The sequence below is a fragment of the Mustela putorius genome, unplaced genomic scaffold (genome assembly GCF_011764305.1).
Source record: "Mustela putorius furo isolate JIRA1106 unplaced genomic scaffold, ASM1176430v1.1 tig00000596_pilon_pilon_pilon, whole genome shotgun sequence".
Classification (NCBI taxonomy): Eukaryota; Metazoa; Chordata; class Mammalia; order Carnivora; family Mustelidae; genus Mustela; species Mustela putorius.
This window is the reverse complement of record NW_025421428.1, coordinates 4,247,190-4,265,934: the sequence shown is the minus strand read 5'-3', so window position 1 is coordinate 4,265,934 and position 18,745 is coordinate 4,247,190. Positions and strand designations below refer to the sequence as shown.

General features: G+C 49.6%; 1 protein-coding gene across 6 annotated transcripts in view; it reads left to right on the top strand.

The window, feature by feature from the left end:
• Window positions 1-18,745, top strand: part of TTLL11 (tubulin tyrosine ligase like 11) — a 230,512-nt gene that overhangs the window by 84,673 nt on the left and 127,094 nt on the right. For 5 of the 6 annotated variants that reach the window (XM_045082352.1, XM_045082349.1, XM_045082348.1 and 2 more), the window contains one exon: window positions 7,704-8,279. In XM_045082352.1, coding sequence (XP_044938287.1) covers window positions 7,704-8,279 — 576 coding nt within the window. Of the gene's footprint in view, window positions 1-6,094; window positions 6,218-7,703; window positions 8,280-18,745 lie in introns of those variants that run through there. The other variant, XM_045082353.1, reaches the window with a different exon arrangement.

Genomic DNA, 18,745 nt, shown 5'->3' with positions numbered 1-18,745 from the left:
TCATGTCCATGTTCTTAGCTTTCATAATGCACAGTACCTAAGTATGTTCCTATAATGCAAGATCGCTATCAAGTTAAGGACGCGTGAGCCATTATAATGTGATGGAGATGTGCTGTGGAAAGGTGAGCGGCCACAGCCCTGGGAGCACAGAGGACCAGAGTGGCCTTTCGGCCTGGAGGGTTGTAAGCCAGGGAAGGATTCTCAGAGGTGATTCTCAGAGCGCACCGCACCGAGCGGGGCCTTGGAGGCGGAATAGGAGCTCTGCCGGCAAAGAGGGGCAGGGCTGGGTAGAGAGGGTGGGAAGCTTGTCAAGGTGTAGGGGCGAGAAAGCGGGACCGAGGGGAGGCAGGAGGGGGGCCTGAGTCTGTGGCAGGCGAGGGCTAGCCTGCCGAAGGAGGAGGGCCTTGGAAGCCATGCCCAGGACTTGTGCATGCGAGGCCGGCTACCACACCTGGGGACTCACTCGTGGTATTTCTTCTAAACTGTTCAGATAAACCCAGGATACCCATCCGTCATAAAAGGAACGGAGGTTTTTGTATTTGCTTTTTTAATTTGCCACTCAAGTTTCCGTCACTGGAACTCTTCAAAAGCGAGGGAGTGGTGAGACGTGTGCCCAGGCAGGGGCAGATGCTGCTCCTGCCGTGGAACCCGCCGTCCTCCCACTAACCACCCGCCGGAGAAGCTGGTTCGGATCCCCGTCCTCCAGTTCAAGTTATTCCACGTCTGAGTTTAAAATCAGAGCCTTGAGTCTCACCTCTGCCAGACAGCAGTCTCTACTTTTGCTAACACTTCAAAAGTGACTGCGAGGGTCAGAATGAGCCCTTGGTATGAAAGACTGGACACCGCAGTCCGGTTCCGATGAACGGGAAGGGGCTTGTGGAAGGATGTGAGGGAGTTTTATGTTGGCTTCATGGCTCGGGGAATAGTCAGTCAATGGGCTGAGCTCCCCACCTCCCCCTCCCGCCCCACCCTGTGCCCCTTCCTGCCCCACCCCCCGTCTGTAAGCGGTGCCCCTCGCTGCTGCAGCCCCCTCTCTCCTTCACCTGCCTCCAGTCCCTGGGTGCCCCCGAGCCCACCTCTGCCTTACTGCCCCAGTCCAGCCCAGGCCTTCAAGACTTTACAGCCCTGAATCTTCCTGGGTCTGGTCTCTTTTCTTCCAAACCATGCTCCCCATGAGTGCGAGCCGTACGGTGGCCTGGTACGGTGGCCTGGCATCACCGATTGAAAATCGACCAGCTGCCTGCAGACCGTGTACAAATAGAAGGCATTTCGTGACCTCCTCTGCTGCTCCAGCCTCTTGTCCCCAGGCGGTCACTACTGTCCCTGCGGAACCAGACCCATCGTGGAGGCCACTGCCATTGTGCTGGGGCCTAATGGCCTCAGATGTCTCTCCGGAGCTCCGGCTGCAGTTTCCAGTGGCCACAGAATCTCTCCAGTTGTGTGCCCTCTGGCTCGCGCCCTCCCTCTGTTGTCCCCTGCCCTCCCCGAGATCTCTCTCTCTCCCTCACCTCATCATTCAGCTCCATTGACTTTACCTCCAAAATATTCTCCAGCCGGCCTCCCCCCCCCCCCGCCCCCAGCCTCAGTTCAGGCTCTTTCTCTCTGCCCCCAGCCTCTGCCCCTCCAGGCCATTTTCTGTGCGGCAGCCAGAGGGGTATTTCTAAGTACATGTCTAATTAAGTTGTTCCTTCTAAAGCCCTGTCACTTAAGGACATGGTCCAGACTCCCTAGAATGATATTCAGGGCCCTTCCCTGTCAGGCCCCACCTCATGCCCAGACACGGTCTGCTTCCGTCCCCTCATTCACTACAGACAGGGGCTCTGGAATCTGACGGTTTGTGCTTAAATCCTCATCCTAGTGGCTGTGTGACCATTGGCAAGTTAATTAACATCTCTGGGCCCCCATTTCCTTAGCTGTAAAATAGGGTTGTGGAGGATTAAATGAGATGATACACTTACGAGTGCCCAGGGGCTGTGTGTGAAGCTTGTTGTTAGCTGGCCCCTGGCAGATCTCACTGGTGAGATTTCCAGTGCACCCCCCACTTCACTGCTCGCTGTTCTCCAGCCACTGGAACCGTTTGTACTTGCGCTGACAGAGCGTGATTTCTCCCACTTTTATAAACCCCGCTGCAGCAGAACCTGCCCGGTTCTTCCTCTTGGCAGCACCTGTCTGCCTCCCACTCTGCCCCTTTTGGTCTGGCCCTCGGTACCCTAACTGAGAGCTGCTCCCTCCTCAGCTGACTCAGAGATCACCTGGAATGCCGGCCATAGGGATTTGCCCTGGGAGCAAGGCTTGGCCCACCGAAGCTGGAAGGAGCCGGACCCTGCACGCATGTGCTTTGTGACATGGGCTCGTCTTCCAGAGGCTTCGTTTTACCCGTGCCTTCAACACCGAGGGTCTCTCGGTTGCTGAGGTTGGATGCAAATCTACCTGAGTGACAGAGGAGTGCTCCAAACGGCCTTTGACCTCCCTGGGATCGCACACACCGTATTTCCTCAGAAGCTGCCCTCTTAGCTGCCCCTCATGGCTAATCTTGGTTTGTGGCTTAGGATTCCCATTGCTGAATCTCTCTTTCAAAATATTTTAGCTCCCTTCCCCCAGACGCCCAGCCAACTTCCTCAAGTGCATCATAAATCTCCAGTCCAGATCTCCCACTCTTGTAGACCCTCCCGAGGCTCTCATCACGGTGGCGGGAGCTCTCTGCTGATTAATGTCACTTGCGTGTTTGTAACACAGCCTTCAACTGTGGTGATGTCAAGATAAATCATTGTTTAGACCCTGGGAGTCGGCAGAAGCCAGGGACCTTAGTGTGCCCTCTTTATTTTATAGTTGAATACAACAAAGCCCAGGAGAGCTTAGGTGACTTACCCAAGGTTACACCGTCAGAAATTATCCGACTAAACTAGGGCTAGAATCCACATTTTCTGTTTTTTGTTTTTTGTTTTATTTTTAACTTCAGTTTTCTTTCCAACTCATCAATATTTAGTTTCTTTATTCTACTAAACATTTTAAAAAGCTTTTAAAAATTGTGGTAAAATCCGCACAAGGTAAAACTCGCCATCGACACCATTTTTTTTTTTTTTTAAAGATTTCATTTACTTATTTGACAGACAGAGATCACAAGAGAGGCAGAGAGGCAGGCAGAGAGAGAGGAGGAAGCAGGCTCCCCGCCGAGCAGAGAGCCCAATGCGGTGCTCGATCCCAGGACCCCGGGATCATGACCCAAGCCGAAGGCAGCAGCTTAACCACTGAGCCACCCAGGCGCCCCCATCGACACCATTTTTAAGTGGACAGTTGAGTGGCCTCCAACACATTCACTCTCCTGTGCCACCGTCACCACCAACCGTCTCCAGAACTTTTTCTATCTCCCCGGACTGACACTCTGTGCCTCTCACACGCCAGCTCTGTTTCTCCCTCTCCTAAGTCTCTCGTAACTGCTCTTTCAGTCTCTGAGAATTCTGACTTCTCTGGGTACTTCATGTAAGTGCGACCGTTCAGCATTTGTCCTTTTGTGTGACAGCTTATTTCGCTTAGCATAATGTCCTCCAGGTTCACCCACTGTGGCAGGTGTCTGAATATGGCAGAATAGTCTTCTGTTGTATGTGGATAGCACTTTTTTTTTTTTACCACTCATCTGTTGATGGACACTCAGACTTCTCCCACATTTTGGCTATTGTGAGTCCTGCTGCTACGAACGTGGACAAACACGTATTCACTCACCAAGAAGTATTCCTTATATACATTTAGAGACACTTGCTGCCGACCCTTGCTACTCATTTTTTTTTTTATTCCCCGTAATGGGAAGTTGGGAAAATACAAAAAAGCACAGTGAAGAATAGAAAAGCCACAGATGTTTTTGTGGTATATATTTACAGGATTTCATATTCATGCTGCCCATAATTTTAGAAGTTTTATACATACTAGGAGAGAATTTTAGCAGATAGTCCCATCTGTGTAGTAGGGAGAACACTTGAAATATATTTCAAGAACAGAGAGCATGAACGCTGAATGTGACCTTGGCCAACCCTGGCCTTGTAGAGATGAGTTCATCTGAACTATGACCTTACTTTACCTTAACAGTCTACGGAGAGAGCTCTTTGTAGCGGGGCTTCTTTAAGACCACCTTGGTAGAGCAGGTTACTGCTTAGAGTTGGAATTTTGAATGAGGGGTCTTTTCCAGTCACATTTCTCCAACCTCCACTAGGGGGCAGTAAAAGACACATTTTTCAATAGGCCCGATGCCTGCCAAGCAATCAGGCCACCATATCCTCTTTGCATCTCTTTGAGCCATCCGTGCCTAGTTCCAAGATAATGGATTTCACGTCCAACAGCAGCTTTGGGTAAAACTGGAGATACCAGCAGCTGTAGCGTACATGCAGGTCTTTCTCCCATTCGGTCTGACACCAGTGCATAAAACTTCATTCGATATGTTGGTCCCCGATTGCATTTTTATTCAATTCACATTAGTTCAGTGGTTCTCAAGCAGAGTGAACATCAGAATCATCTCTCACGCTCTTTCCAAAGTACACATGCCCAGGTCTCCTCCTAGATCTATTAAATCAGAATTTCTGGGGCTGGGGCCTAGTTAGAGAGACTATATTTTTATTCTAGTCCATGTGTTCTTGCCAAGAACTAGTGCATTTGTTCTTAACTTTAATAACTGGGAAGGAAAGGGTCACTCTGGGGTAAAACCTCAGAGGAGAGGTGAATATGAATTCTGGAAAAATCTCTTTCCCTTATAAAAATAGAAGCCATCGAAGGATCTGGTGGCTGTGGGAACTCAGAGCTCTGAGGCTTCCTCAGAGATTGTACCTATATTATAATAAGCCAGGAGCCTGGGCAGAAGCTTCTGGAATGGGGGAGGCCCTAGCAAACTCAGCATCTGTGGTTGTAGCTCTGAGAAGGCCATGCTCAGGGTCCAGATTCCTCAGTGTGCCGCCAGAGATCAGACACCCAACACTCTCTGCCATAGGGAGAGAATCTTCCCTATTATTCTAATATTCTAATAATTCCCTAATATTCAGGAAAAAGAGGCATTTACCTTTAACTTAGGAGAGGTAAGTGGGTGTAGAGAACCCGCAGTAAGGTCAGACGACTTTAGTTCTCCTACGAACCATCCCGCCAGCCAGTGAGGGGACCCAGGGCAAGTCATGCCCCCTTTCAGAGCCTCAGCTTCCCAGTTTGAATTATGGGAGGACTGGGTGGCACTGATCTCTAAGGATCCTCCCGGTTCTAAAATTTCAATGATTCTGTTAGTATTAATAATCATGATTTGTATGGTCCTACCCTGGCAAAGAACAGAAGAAATATTCGGTAATGCAATGAATGACAGAGACTATTGACCATGTAGTTTAATTTATTTAAGGCATATACACTGAATTCAAAGGAGAAAATATTGCTCCTCATAATATATTGAACTGTTAGTGTCTTGAGCATAGTAAAAGCTTTCCAGAGGGAAAAATTATCCATCAGTGCAAACTTGACATTTTTCACTTTTTGATCCATAACTGCCATTCCTCCCACATGCTTGTATTTACTGTGAAGGGCCAAATATAGGAATGCTTTGGATGCATATTAAATAACTACATACACGTCAAGGTCGTAGTTACAAGAAGGGCTCCGTGGAAGGCCCTGGGAGGCTTGCATTGATCTCTTGTGAACTTCCATTCCCGAATCCTGCTGACAAGGGGAAACAATTGATGTGGACCATTATTAAGGTTTTAAGTGTTTCTCCATTGTTAAAGATCTTTTACAAGCCCGGAGTAACCGATAGTGCCCAAGGAATTGGCAAAAGCTTCACTTAGAAATATAGGCTGGCCAGAGAGATAAGTAAAACCCAGAGTGCAGCTGTCCTGGGCTGAGCGCCCACAGCAAAGGTGGAGGGCCGGGGTGAGTCCAGTGTGGGGGGGATGCCCCCTCCTCAGGCCCCAGGTATGGCTCAGAGTTACAGAGCCCAGAAGAGCCCAGAACGGGAGCTCCTGCACACCATGAGTTGCACTCTTTCCCATCCGCCTCCAGCTTCCTCCAGCTCCCCCGCCCCCTCCATGTCCAACTCTGTGCATTCTCCATGGCTGCAGGGCGGACCTGAGAGTGTCCAGGGGAAACTGGGTGCGCGTGAATTATGCAGACCTGCGGATCCAGACTGACTGGACGGGTCAAGTGCCCCGGATAATTCTGTGCGTGTGCCGCTGACCTGGAGCAGGGAAGACCGTCGATGGTACGATAGTACGGATGGCAGTGCTAGCTTCAGAACCATCTCAAAGGACCAAAGGAGGATGGGCGGGGTCTGCTAGAGGAACCAAATAGAAGATCCACGCGGTAACACGAATGTTTCCCTGAGCTAGCTCCGCATTTGGTCTTATGCTCGGCCCTTTGCACATTTTAGTTTCTCTCCTCTTTACTGTGACCCCATAAGGGTAGGTGTTTGGGCCCCATTGTTATTTTCCTTTTTTAAAAAAGATTTATTTATTTATTTATTTATTTGAGAGCTAGAGTGAGTATGAGCAGAGCGAGAGGGAGAGGCGAACTCCCCACTGAGCACGCAGCCTGGGGCAGGGCTCCATCCCAGGACCCCAGGATCATGACCTGAGCTGAAGGCAGACCCTTAATGAACTGAGCCACCCAGGAGCTCCTAGATGCCCAATTTTAAGAGGAGGAAACAGAAACCCAGTAGGAGAGAGGAAGGTGCAGACACTTTAGAGTCCCTGATGGAGATTCTAATCCCTCTTCCGCCTCTCAGTTAGCAGACAAGTTACTTCTCCTTAAGAAGCAGGAAGAGCTGGGCTTCCTGCTGCCTTTCCCGGCTCCGGTTCTGAGTGCTTGGACCTTTGCATTCCTTATCTCATTTCATCCTCACATGAATCTTACTGACAATCTTACTGCTCAGAACGATCTTACTGCCGTTCTGTAGGTGAGGAAGTCACCAGGAACTTAAGTAACTTGCCCAAGGTCACGCGGGAAGAGCTGGGCCAGGGTGGAGCCCTGGGGCAGTGGGATTGGTGCCCACATTCCGAACATCGGCTTTGCCCTCTCTGCTCCCTGTGCCGTGAGAAGAGAATTATGTTCTCTATGAGGGTCAGAGTAGGTGACTGCTGTCCAGTGCCTCATAGAGTCCCTGGCGCTTCGCAGGCACTCCTACGTGGTGCAAAGCCGGGCGCCTGGGTGGCTCAGTCGGTTAAGCTCAGGTCATGATCTCAGGATGCTGGGTTCGAGCCCCGCATCGGGCACCCTGCTCCGTGGGGAATCAGCTTCTCCCTCTCCCCTTGCCTTGCTCCCCGCTCTGATCATGCTCTCTTTATAAATAAATAAAATCTTTTTAAAAGAATGGTGCTAGGCCATTATCCTTCTCCTTCCGCCCCTCCTCCTCCTCACCATTAACACGTCATCGTTAGTTAAATGGCTTGCCCGGTATTAGACCTCACAACTGACAAAGACCTGGAATTTGGACCTAGGTCCTGTGACTGCAGACTTACAACACTCCCGGTCCCCTTCCTAGAGGACAAGACTGAGGACAGATCTTAGGTCCAGATCTCGATACCTAGCCCCATTGTTATCCGCCCCCCGCCCCGGTGCTTCGTGAAGACTCCCACGGATGGGGCTCACTTTATCACTCCTTCCCCAAACATTAGCTGAGGTCCTGCTCTGTCTTGGGGGCCTGGAGAGGAAAAGAGTGTAATGCCAACTGTGCTTTTTTCCCCCACCAGGTTCGAATGGTGAAAGATGGCGACCCCTCCTGGAAGCCCACGTTCATCGTGAAACCTGACAGTGGCTGTCAGGGCGATGGCATCTACCTCATTAAAGACCCCAGTGACATCCGCCTGGCAGGGACCCTACAGAGCCGGCCGGCGGTGGTCCAGGAGTACATCTGCAAACCTCTTCTGATCGACAAGCTCAAGTTTGACATCCGTCTGTATGTCTTACTCAAGTCCTTAGACCCTCTGGAGATTTACATAGCCAAAGATGGACTCTCTAGATTTTGTACCGAGCCATACCAGGAGCCCAGCCCCAAAAACCTGCACCACACCTTCATGCACCTGACCAACTACTCCCTGAACATCCACAGTGGCAACTTCGTCCATTCGGACAGCACGAGCACGGGCAGCAAGAGGACTTTCTCTAGCATTCTCTGTAGGCTGTCTTCCAAAGGTGTTGACATCAAGAAGGTCTGGTCTGACATCATCTCCCTGGTGATTAAGACTGTCATTGCCCTGACTCCAGAGCTCAAAGTTTTCTACCAGTCGGACATCCCCGCGGGGAGGCCGGGGCCCACGTGCTTCCAGGTAACCGTTGCCAGTCCCAGCCTGAGTTCCCCAAACTTCACGGGACCTGTGGAGGGCCCCCTGGCTTCCTATGGGATGCGGGGTGGGGGCGGGGTGGCCAGAGGGGGGTCCAGGATTGGGAGGGTGTGGGAGGGGGGAGTTGCAGTGTGGCCTCTGTTGTTAAACCTGGGTCCAGCTTTTTATTTGCCAGTCGTGTGATTTGAGGCAAGTTACTTCCCTTTGCTCACCTGTAAAATGAGACAAAGAGTACCTCCCTGAGAGGATTCTTGTAAGAATTAAATGAAATAACATAAGCACGGTGCTTGCCATTTATTTATTCATCCTTCCTTCCAGCGTTTTGTACCTTCGTAGGGGGCCAGGTCTTGTCCCAGGTGCTGTGCAGATGGTCAGTCATGGCTCCCCCGGCCAAGGCAGGGAGTTGACTGATATGGGAGACAAATCCTTTAAAAGTGCCTCGTATGAATATGTCACAAGTGCTGGAGTAGAGGAAGAAATGGACTGGTCACTGTGACGTTGTGGGACCGTCTGGCATTTTCTGGCTGGGCTGGGAAGCCTCTGCAGAAGGAGAGGCAGTTAGACGAAGTCAGAGATCCTGGATAGGGCTGGGGAGACAGTGTTCTGAGTGAGGGGGCATGTTCGCAGCCCTAGGGGGATGGGGGAGTCATGCAATTTGAAGAATTGAAAGAGGTTCGGTGTGGTTGGAGGGTGGGGCTTGAGACAGAGCTTGGAGGGAGATGAGGGAAGAGGAGGTGGGAGCTGTAGGTTGTGGCCGGTTATGGAAGGCTGAGGGCGGTGGGGGCCCCATGGGATGTAGACAGGTGAATGGTGGGCTTAGATGTGCACATCGCAAATAACAAACCAGCTGCAGGGTCGAGAGTGGATTGGGCACTGGGAGCAGGGAGGTGACTAGGGAACCGATTGCTCTCCTGTAAGCAAGAGCTGGTGTTCACTTGGACTGGGAAGGTCTTGGTGCTGGTGGAGAGAGTAGATCTGAGAGCCATGTAGCAGGTGGAAGGGCTGGGCTGGTGACTGATGGGGCTGGAGTGAGTCATGAGGCCGTGGCAGTGAGGGACAGGGGAGAACCAAGACTGACTCACAGGTGGCTTAGGCATTTGGATGGATGAACAGAAGCCACAGGAAAGGCTTGTGTGGGGAAGGTCAGGAGCTGGACTTGAACATGCCCTTGAAGAGCCCATGTGACATCCGGTTGGAAAGTTTGAGTGGACAGTTGGACATTTGGACCTGGAGTTCAGGAGTGAGAGAGACAGGGCTGGGCTGGGAACTCATCAGCGTTCACACAATGACCAAAGCCATGTGAGGCTGCAGAAGAGACGGGGCCTCAGAAGACTCCTGAGGGCACGGCTGTTTAGGCAAGAGATAGCTGGCGGGGCCTGGGGGAGGGGCCTGCACCAGAGGCCAACAAGAAGGGGCTTGACATGTCGAAGGGATATCAGCAGAGGAAGCACGCCGAGCGCCAAGGAAGACGAGCTTGCAGAAAGAGCAGGCAGGGATCACCAGTGCGAATGCCACTGGGCTGTCACACGAGACCAGAACTGAAATTGCCCACTGTGCTTCGTGACTGGCGAGGATGGTCTTCGAGGGAGCGATGCGGCCGGGGCCACAGTGTGGTGGCCCAAGCCCGAGCGTGGCCGGAAGGGAAGGGGCAGTGAGAGCAGAGCCGTGAAGCAGGGGGAGGCTGGGCTGGAGTCCGGACACCCTGTACACAGCCGGGTCCCTGCCACCAGATAATCAGAGCCGATGGGAAGGAGGAGGACCTCTGGGACCCTCTCCGACTCATCTCTAAAATTACTCTGTGGCAGGTGAATATATAAAAAGAACACACGGAACCTGTCCGTAAGCTTTGGAGCAGAACAGCAAAATGGGCATCCCAAGTGCCACCTCCCGACCCAAGACTGCGCAACAGCTACTGGGCTTGTCCCCAGCCCATTTCCCTATCCACCGCTGCCCCCAGGGTCACAGTGTCTGGAATTTTATGTTTATCATCGCCCTGCCTTAAAAAATACCTTTCGTATGCACGAATGTTTCCCTAACATTATCTTGCTTTGTTTTGCTTGGGTTGCAGCTTTATACAAATGCTGCTATGAAGTAAACAGTCTTTCTCAACATTCTTTTCCACCGCATGTTGAGGTGGGTTGCTGGGTCCTGTTTCGTTTGCACCTGTTTTTATGCCGACACCAAAACACACGATTTGTTTGGGTTGCTTCTCGTCCTCCATCCAAGAATGTGGCAGGAGAGCAAGACGGAACAAGAAGGGAGGAGAGAGGCAGGCGGAGCGGGGGCAGCAGAATCTCTGATGGGGGGGGCTGCTTATTTGATGGCCAAAGAGGAGGCTGGTCCCGAGGTGCAGGCTCCCAGAAGAGTGGCTCCCCCTGGGCACCAGTCAGCAGGATTTCCGGGCCGGCCGGTGGAACCCTTTGAAGGGCAAATCAATCGGTGGCCAGTTCTAGGAAGGGATGGTTGTCCTCTAGAGATCTGTCCTTAGGCACTTGGACCCCAGGCTCTGGTTCCCAGGTAGGATGTCCAGCTCAGCCAATCACGTAGGGAGCTAAAGGCATCAGAAAGGGTAAGTGGGCAGAACTTGGAGATAGGACCGGAGAAAACAGGTCCGATCCCAAGCCATGAAAAGGTTAGGGCAGAGGAGACAGTTGCAACGTGGAGGCCTCCAGGGGTTATCCCGGGGGACTGTGAGGCCACATGTGTCTGACGGTGACAGCTATTCCAGGACAGTCATGTGGGCCCAGCACGACCAGCCAAGCCACGGAGCCCTGGCACAGTGAAGGGCCGGCGGGAGGGCCAGGGGCCGTGGTTTGCCGCTTGTCTTGCTGTGGACAGGCTGCATGGAGCAGCCACTGGGGTGGAACCGGGGGCTGGGGCTGTTGGGACTTGGAGGGTGGACAAGGAGGGAGCCACAGGTTTGGACAGACGACATCTCGCACATGGAACCACAGCCCCATGTCTGTTTTCCATTGCTAGACCAACACTCACTGCTTCCAGGCCCAGAGTCAGGGGACGAGCACCGGACTGGAAGCAATGCTCCACGGAGGAACTCTTCCCCTTTGCAGCTGTGTGACCTTGGGCAAATTCCCTCACTACCCTGGGCCTCTGTTTCTTTCTCTGTCAATCACCTACACCCGCTTCCCCAGCTGCCTTCCTAGGAGGAGCTTGAGGCACTGTGGGAGAAAAACTTCCGACAAGGTGTAAAGTGTTAGATGTTCAAAATTGGGTTTCCCATACATGTCAGATTCAAAGTGATTAAGAAAATAACTAGTTTTCTTTCCACCTTGGAGTCCTCTCTTACTTTCTTTATTCTAGTCACTTGATAAGACACTTGTTAGTTTGGGTCTCAGATACCTGAAGTAACTTGGAAGCCCACAGATTGGGGGAAATGGTGTGGTTCTGCTATGGAGTTGCTGTGTGACCTTACCTAAGGCACTCAACTTCTCTGTGCCTATTTCCTCAGCCTCCTCACAGAGCTGTTGTCCATTGCATGTGAGATAAAGAGTATAAAGGGCTTTGCAAACTACAATGTTCTTTGCACGCACGAGAAATGATTGCTTTGTCGTGATGCCCCTTCGCCTGTCGCCTGGGCCGGGCCCACATTGCCGCATTCCGGGACATAAACTCTAGCCAGCGACATTACATTTATCTTAAACATGTGATTGTGACCCCTTTCCAATCATAGCCACAATAACTACTCGGGAAATTGTGGTGGCCCGGAGCGGCTGCTGGCACGGCTCAGGCTGTGGGCAGCCTTCCTGTAATCTGTTGCCTAGGAACCCAGCGGCCCTGTCATCGCGGTCTGCCCGCCCCCCCCCACCCCCCACCATCGCGCAGCCAGCCCCCCGCGACACATCCTCATGGCAGTCTTCTTGAGGGCAGCAGTGTGACCCTGGCTTCGGCAGTCAGGTCCATGTGGGGGTAGATGATTCATGTGGCAGAAAAACACACACAGAGAAAAGGTTTCCAGCTCGGCTTTCAAGAACATTCTTTCCCAGTTCCGCGGCTGGGTGTCGATCTTCCTTTAGCTCTGTGTCTCACTCTTCTCTTGGCTCGTGATCGTTTCCCTTAAAGATCTGGAGGAGACACCTTTCCTGAAGCCTAAGCTGCTTCTCCTTCTTTGTTCTTTTGATCTCCTGTTCCCCTTTAGCCCCAGACGCCCGCCCCCTAGGAAGGAGATGAAGAAGCAGCCTTGTGGTCATGCAAGGGCTTGGGTTTTGCTCTCCAATGCTCTGGGTTTGAGCTAATACCAGCTCCTCTGTCCAGGTGAGCTTGGAAGTTAACCTTCCTTCGCCGCAGTTGCCTCATCTGTCCTGCCACCCAGAGCAGCTCCTCTTAGACGTAATTTGTGCCTTCCTGAGCCTGCCCGTGTGTCCTCCTCTGTCTTGGCCTGGCGTGCTCTCGCCAGTCTCACGGTTTTTTGGAATTTAGTGCTTCCACCAAAGTGCTGCTTAAATCCCTCCTTCTCTGTAAAGCCTTCTTGACCACTTCTGATACATAAGCTTTTTTCTTCCTTTGGAATATTCCCTGGGCTTGCACTGAGACAAGCCCCAAGCTAGTTGTGGGGCGGTGGTCATGGGTAAGACATGGTCCCTGAGGGGGCGCAGGCTACAGGGAAGACTGCCACCTGGGGATCACAACTGCTTATCCTACGTGCCGGAGGAGGGCCTCTACAGGATGCTGGGAGCGCTCAGAGAAGGGAGTAATTAACTTTGCCTGACCCAGTCAGGGAGGGCTTCCCAGAGGAGGAGCTCTTGCAGCTGGAGCTTCAGGCATGAAGCAGAATTTGGCAAGCAGAGAGAGGCGAGGGACTCCCACTGTGGCCTGCTTTTCCTTCCACCTTGCTGGCTGCTGGTTCTGCGCCCCTCCTTCTGAAGGAGGAGATACCCAGCACTCAGTGCTTAGGAAATTCCCCTATCGACAATCACTCCCTAAATGATCTCACTTAGCCCCAAGGCTAGTGAATTTAGCTGCCTCCTTCCATTTTCTACTTGGATATCTAGTGGGACTCTCATGCTCAACATGTCCAAAGTCAAACTCTTGATTTCCCTCCCACACCTAGTCTTGCCACTGTTTTCCTATTTCAGTAAATGCGCAGCATCCGATTGGTTACGCAAAGCAAAAACCTGAGCCATCCTTTCTTCTTTTTCCCTCTTTCTTAGGTCTGCTACATAAGCCAGTCTTGCAAATAGACTTTAAAATACATCCTAACCAGCTCCGTTGCTACTGTCCCCGTCTAGGCAGCCATCACCTTGCACTTGTACCACCACCATAGCCGCCTAATTAATGCCCCGTTGCCCACCCTTGCTGCTGATGGCCTATTTTGCTCTCTGTATCCAACATGATTCTTTTAGAACATGTCAGATCCAATTACTTCCCTTGTGCAAATTCTCCCATGGCTTTCTCATTGCACTTAAAATCCTGGCCGCTTACCATGGCCTACAAGATGCTACACGATCGGTTCCTTGTCTTCCTATCTGACCTCATCTCCTCCCACTCTCCCTCTTGTTCACTCTTTGCTGTGGTTCACAAGTGACCTTGGTGCTCGCTGTCCCCTCTGCCTGGAATGCTCTTCCTTAGCTCTTCAGATGACTTACCCACTCACCTCATTCAGCCCCAATTCATGCATCACCTCCTGAAACTTCTGCTTCTGGTCGTGATGGAATAACAAATCTGGACTAACCATCCTGCTGAAAACAACAAGAATACTGGACAAAATACATGAAATAAGTGTTCCTGACTTTGAACAACAAGGCAGCTCAGCACTGTGATCTCTGAGGAATTGGGGAGTAGAAATGGGGTTGAGTCCCTACGGTTGCCACAACTTTTTATCTGGGAATAATCCCCAGGACATGGACACAGAGATGGGGAACTCAATCCCTGTGACCTCAATGAGCTGCAGAGATGGAGATCAAAAGTTTGGGAAGTTTGAGATGGCAGAAATTCTGTGAGCAGAATGCTGAAAAGGAGGAGGCTGAACAGGAAAAGAGCTTCCTTGGGGATGCAGAGATCCCCGTATCACTGCTGGGTGTTAGGCCACCTCGGTATGAGTGTTGATGCATACAGTCGGGCAAAGAGTGACCAGTGAACTGATAAGCTGCACAACTCCCAGGCTCACACAGAACAGGGAGAGATGCTCACGCTCTGAGTAGCTGGTGTGGACAGTCCTTGGTGGTCACTGGGAGCATTCAGTGGAGGTTCCAGAGAAGTTATGCCTTAATGGACTAAATCATCCCTGGAATGAAGGTTACTCTAGACCTAACCTAGTGGAGCTTAAACAGTAGACCTTGGTGGTATCAAATTAATTTGCAAATAACTACCAAAAAGCCTACCCCTTTTTAAAAGAAAACGAAATCCAGATACTCAGCGTTATAACATTCATAGTATCCAGCATCCTTTCCTGTCCAGCATCCAGCATCCAGACATTCCACAGAGCAGGTAAGGTAACCCATACCAAGCGGGGGGGAAATCCACACAGACTCAGAATTATCAGAAATGATGAAACTAGTAGGAAAAGAATGTTAAAACAGCTATTATAATTGTGCACAAGATTTTAAAGGAGAATATGAGCTTAATGAAGAGGAGAGATGGAAGCTATTAAAAAGAATTCCAGAGAAGAAAATATAAAATCTGAGATGAAAATTTCACTGAATGAGATTAGCAGATTAGATACCACAGAAGAAATGATCAGTGAACTTGAAGACGTAGCAATAGAATCTATTCAAAATGAAACAGAAAAGAGAAAATGACAGGAAATGTAAGTGAACAGACCCTCATTGATCTATGATACAATATCAAGTATTTTAACATGTGTAATTGGAGTTCCCTGAGTAGAAGAGATAAGAAAAATAGAGAAAGATATTTGCAGAGATGGCCCCAAATTTCCAAATTTGATAAAAACTAGAAATCTGCAATCCAAGAAGTCTAAGAAACTCCAAGAAGGACACACACACCAAAGCTTATCATAATCAAATTGTGGAAAACCAGTGATGATTAAAAAAAAATCTTAAAAGCAGCTAGAGAGAAAAGATACATTATGTTCAGAGGAACAAAGAATAATGAAAAAGTTATTCTCATCAGAAACTGTGGAAGTCCGAAGACAATGAGATGGCAAGACCTTCCCTGGTCATCCTTCTAAACCACCAACCCTCCCCTCTTGCCCACCATATCACACTCTTTGTGGCCTTAATCACTAACTTACTGTGGTCTCTCTCTTCACTAGACTGTAAGCTTCAAGAGGGCAGGATAGTAAAACATCATTTGTCTCATTCACTGCTTTATCCCCAGTGCCTAGAACAATACCTAGTTATTTAATAGGTGCTCAATAAATACTTCGTCAATAAAGTCATCTTCCAGACAGAAGAGTATCAAGGCAGAGAGCAGTAGAGAGTCCTCAAATTACTAATACTTCAGCACAATTACAGCCCAAGATGTGCAGGGGAGGCGGAGGAAATAAAGCTGGAATGAGAGAGCGATGGCAAGTCGTAGAGGAATTTGTAGGATATGCCGTGGAACTGGGGCTTCATTCTGCAGGCAGGGATGTTAGGCAGAGGAATGTTAAAACTCTACATTTTAGAAAAATATCCTGGGAACTCCTTGTGCCAGATGATCTAGAGAGGTGAGTTGGAGAGCAGGAACTAAATGGGGAGGCTATTAAATTAGTCCAGGTGAAAACTGGTGCAGACCAAATGGAGGCCAGGAGCAGTAAGGACGGGTCAGCTCCAGAAAGTTCTTTAGGAGGTAGGATGTACAGGAGATACATTGAGCAGGAGTTGGTGAACAGCTAGATATGAAAGATAAAGGAGAGAGTTCTGACTTGTGTAATTGGGTGGATAAGGAGCACAGGAGGCAGAGTCAATTTTAGGGCAAGGAGGTATATTAATGATCTATGGCTACATAGTCAATTTCCCCAAAACTCAGCAGCTTGAACTGACAAACATTTATTATCTCTCAGTTTGTGTGGATCAGGAACCTAGGCTTAGGGGACTCCCTCTTGTTCAGTGTCTCAAAAGGCTGCAGTGAACGTGATGGCCAGGCCTGTAGTCACCTCAAGTTCTGACTGGGGAAGGAGCCTGGGGTTAGGTCTCAGGTCCCCCTAGCTGTTGGCTGGAGACATTGGTTCCTGTCACCTGGACCTCCAGAGGGCTGTTCCCAACACAGCAGCTGGCTTCCCTCAGAGTGTGTGAGCAAGAGAGTAGGAGAAGGCATCCCAAGATGGAAGCCACAGTCTTTTTATAATTAAATATTGGAAGTGACAGCCCATCATTTCTGCCCTATGCTGTTTTCAGAAACAAGTCACTAGGTGCAGTTCGCACACAAGGGGAGGGGGTTTTACAAGGGCAAGATTACCAGGAGGTGGGGATCACTGAGACCATTTTAGAGGCTAGTGAGTTTGGAATATGCTAAATTGGAGACCCAACCTCCTAGTTGTGTTTCCTGCGGATGCAGATGGATGTGTAGTTCTAGGGCTCAAGAGACAATCTCCTCTTATTGGAAGGTAGCTTGGAGGCTTGGCGTGGTTTACAAGTAATGGCCCAGGGCCCTTTTGTTCCCAGTTTGTTCTGGAGGCTTCTAGAAGGGCTGAAGGACAGAGAGCTTGGAATCCCCAGAGTTCCTTGGGAGTAGGAAGTGTACAACCCGTAATTGCTGTCTCCAGTCTCATAGGGGGCAGTGATTGAAAAGCACTCGCTTTCTCTCTCTCTTTCTCCCCTTTTGACAATTCCTGCTCTGCCATCAAACCAGAGAGAGGTTTTCCCCTTTCTAAACTGCAGGTTTATGATCTGCATAAAGGGACTGTTAGACTAGATCAATAGTTTCTCAAAAAAATATAAGGCTTTTTTCTCTGGGGTCCCCAGTATATGAAATAGGTAAAAGTTAATTTGATCTGGCCTCCCCAGTGCTTCCCCAGAAAAGAGCCCCATTTTGAAAAACACTGGACCAAATAAATTCCTGATTTTTTTGCCAGCTCTAACATGCCCGAGTTTCATGACTAGATCAACTCTAAGCTCCTCTCGGGTCTGTTATTCTGCTTGTTGAGATCTCCTGATGCAACACATTTCATTGCGCTTTTGAAAAGAAACCAAATTGTATTTCCTTGAACTTGTGAAAAAAATATAATAAAGCTGACCTTCTTTAAATGCTTACAGTGTTTCAGGCACGGTGCAAAATATTTTACATACCATTATCTTTATTTGGTCCTGTCCCCCCACTACTAGAATGAAAACTCCATAAGGGGAGGGAACTTGTCTAGTCCATTGCTCGATTTCTAGAAGCTAGATTAGTTCCTGGGATATAGGAAAGCATTCAGTAAATATTTTTTCCATGAATGAATTAAGTACTATTCTTATTCCCATTTTACAGATGGGGAACAGGTTCAGAGCTGCTAAGTAACTTGCCTATAGTTACACAAGTTAAAGGCAGAACTAGGATTTGAAATGAGCCCCGTTAGCCACGTCCTGCCATTTCTTGGTGGTAGGATCCATAGGAAACTGCAAAGGCAGCTAGCATATATGGGATACCTCCTATAAGGCAAGATACTTTTTGCTTCCATTAGCAGCTAACCCTGCAAATCAGCTATCGTGACTCCCATTTTTCAGATGGGGGATATGAAGTTTGGTGAGGCTAAGTACCACTCCTAGAATGAGAGACAGAAGTAGGATTGAAGCCCAGTCTTTCTGACTCCAAAGCATTTCCGTACAAGATCCTATATATTCAGCTGCCTGCACCAAAGCATAGGTTCTGGAAAATACCACACCATTGGTGGGTGCAGGTCAATATGGCCGGACAGGTTTTGCCTTCTCTGGCTTTTCTGTAGCTTTATTTTCATGAAACCACTGTGCATTGAATTGAAGCGTCCACCAGGCTGACAAAGAGTGAGTCTAAGCTTCTGAGTTGGAGGAAAAAGCAGTCGGTGACTAAGGATGATAAACCTGGGCCCCATAGCCCGCTGCTCGCTGTAGCCTCATCAACACCACTTGCCTCAGCCCAGGTCTGAAGTTAAACTGATGATGTCACCGGCGTCTCTTAAAGGGCTCATCACTCACAGCCACTTGTCATTTATTATTCAGCGGATCTATAATGCATGTAACATTTTCTACCGAATTTCCATTCCTTTCTTCTCGTGACCGGGGTAAGAAAAATAGAGTCAGGATGACTTTTTCCAACTCCTCGTCCTTATGGCCTTTCCCTGAAGAATAACCTCATTTTGAATTAGCCCCGAAAATGGTCATTCAGGCTTTGGTTTCATTAATAAGGATGAAGCTACAGTTTCATAATTACCATCTAACGAATGCACGTTCTACAGAGACAAGTAAATGAATTTCCCCTCATCTTTTCTTCCAGACTCCACAGAGGAGGGGACACCAGCTGTCCCTTTTTCTTTTCCTCCCCTTTATTCTCCACTTAATTTTTTGGAAACTTTGGGACTGTATCAATTCTGTTAGAAGCTT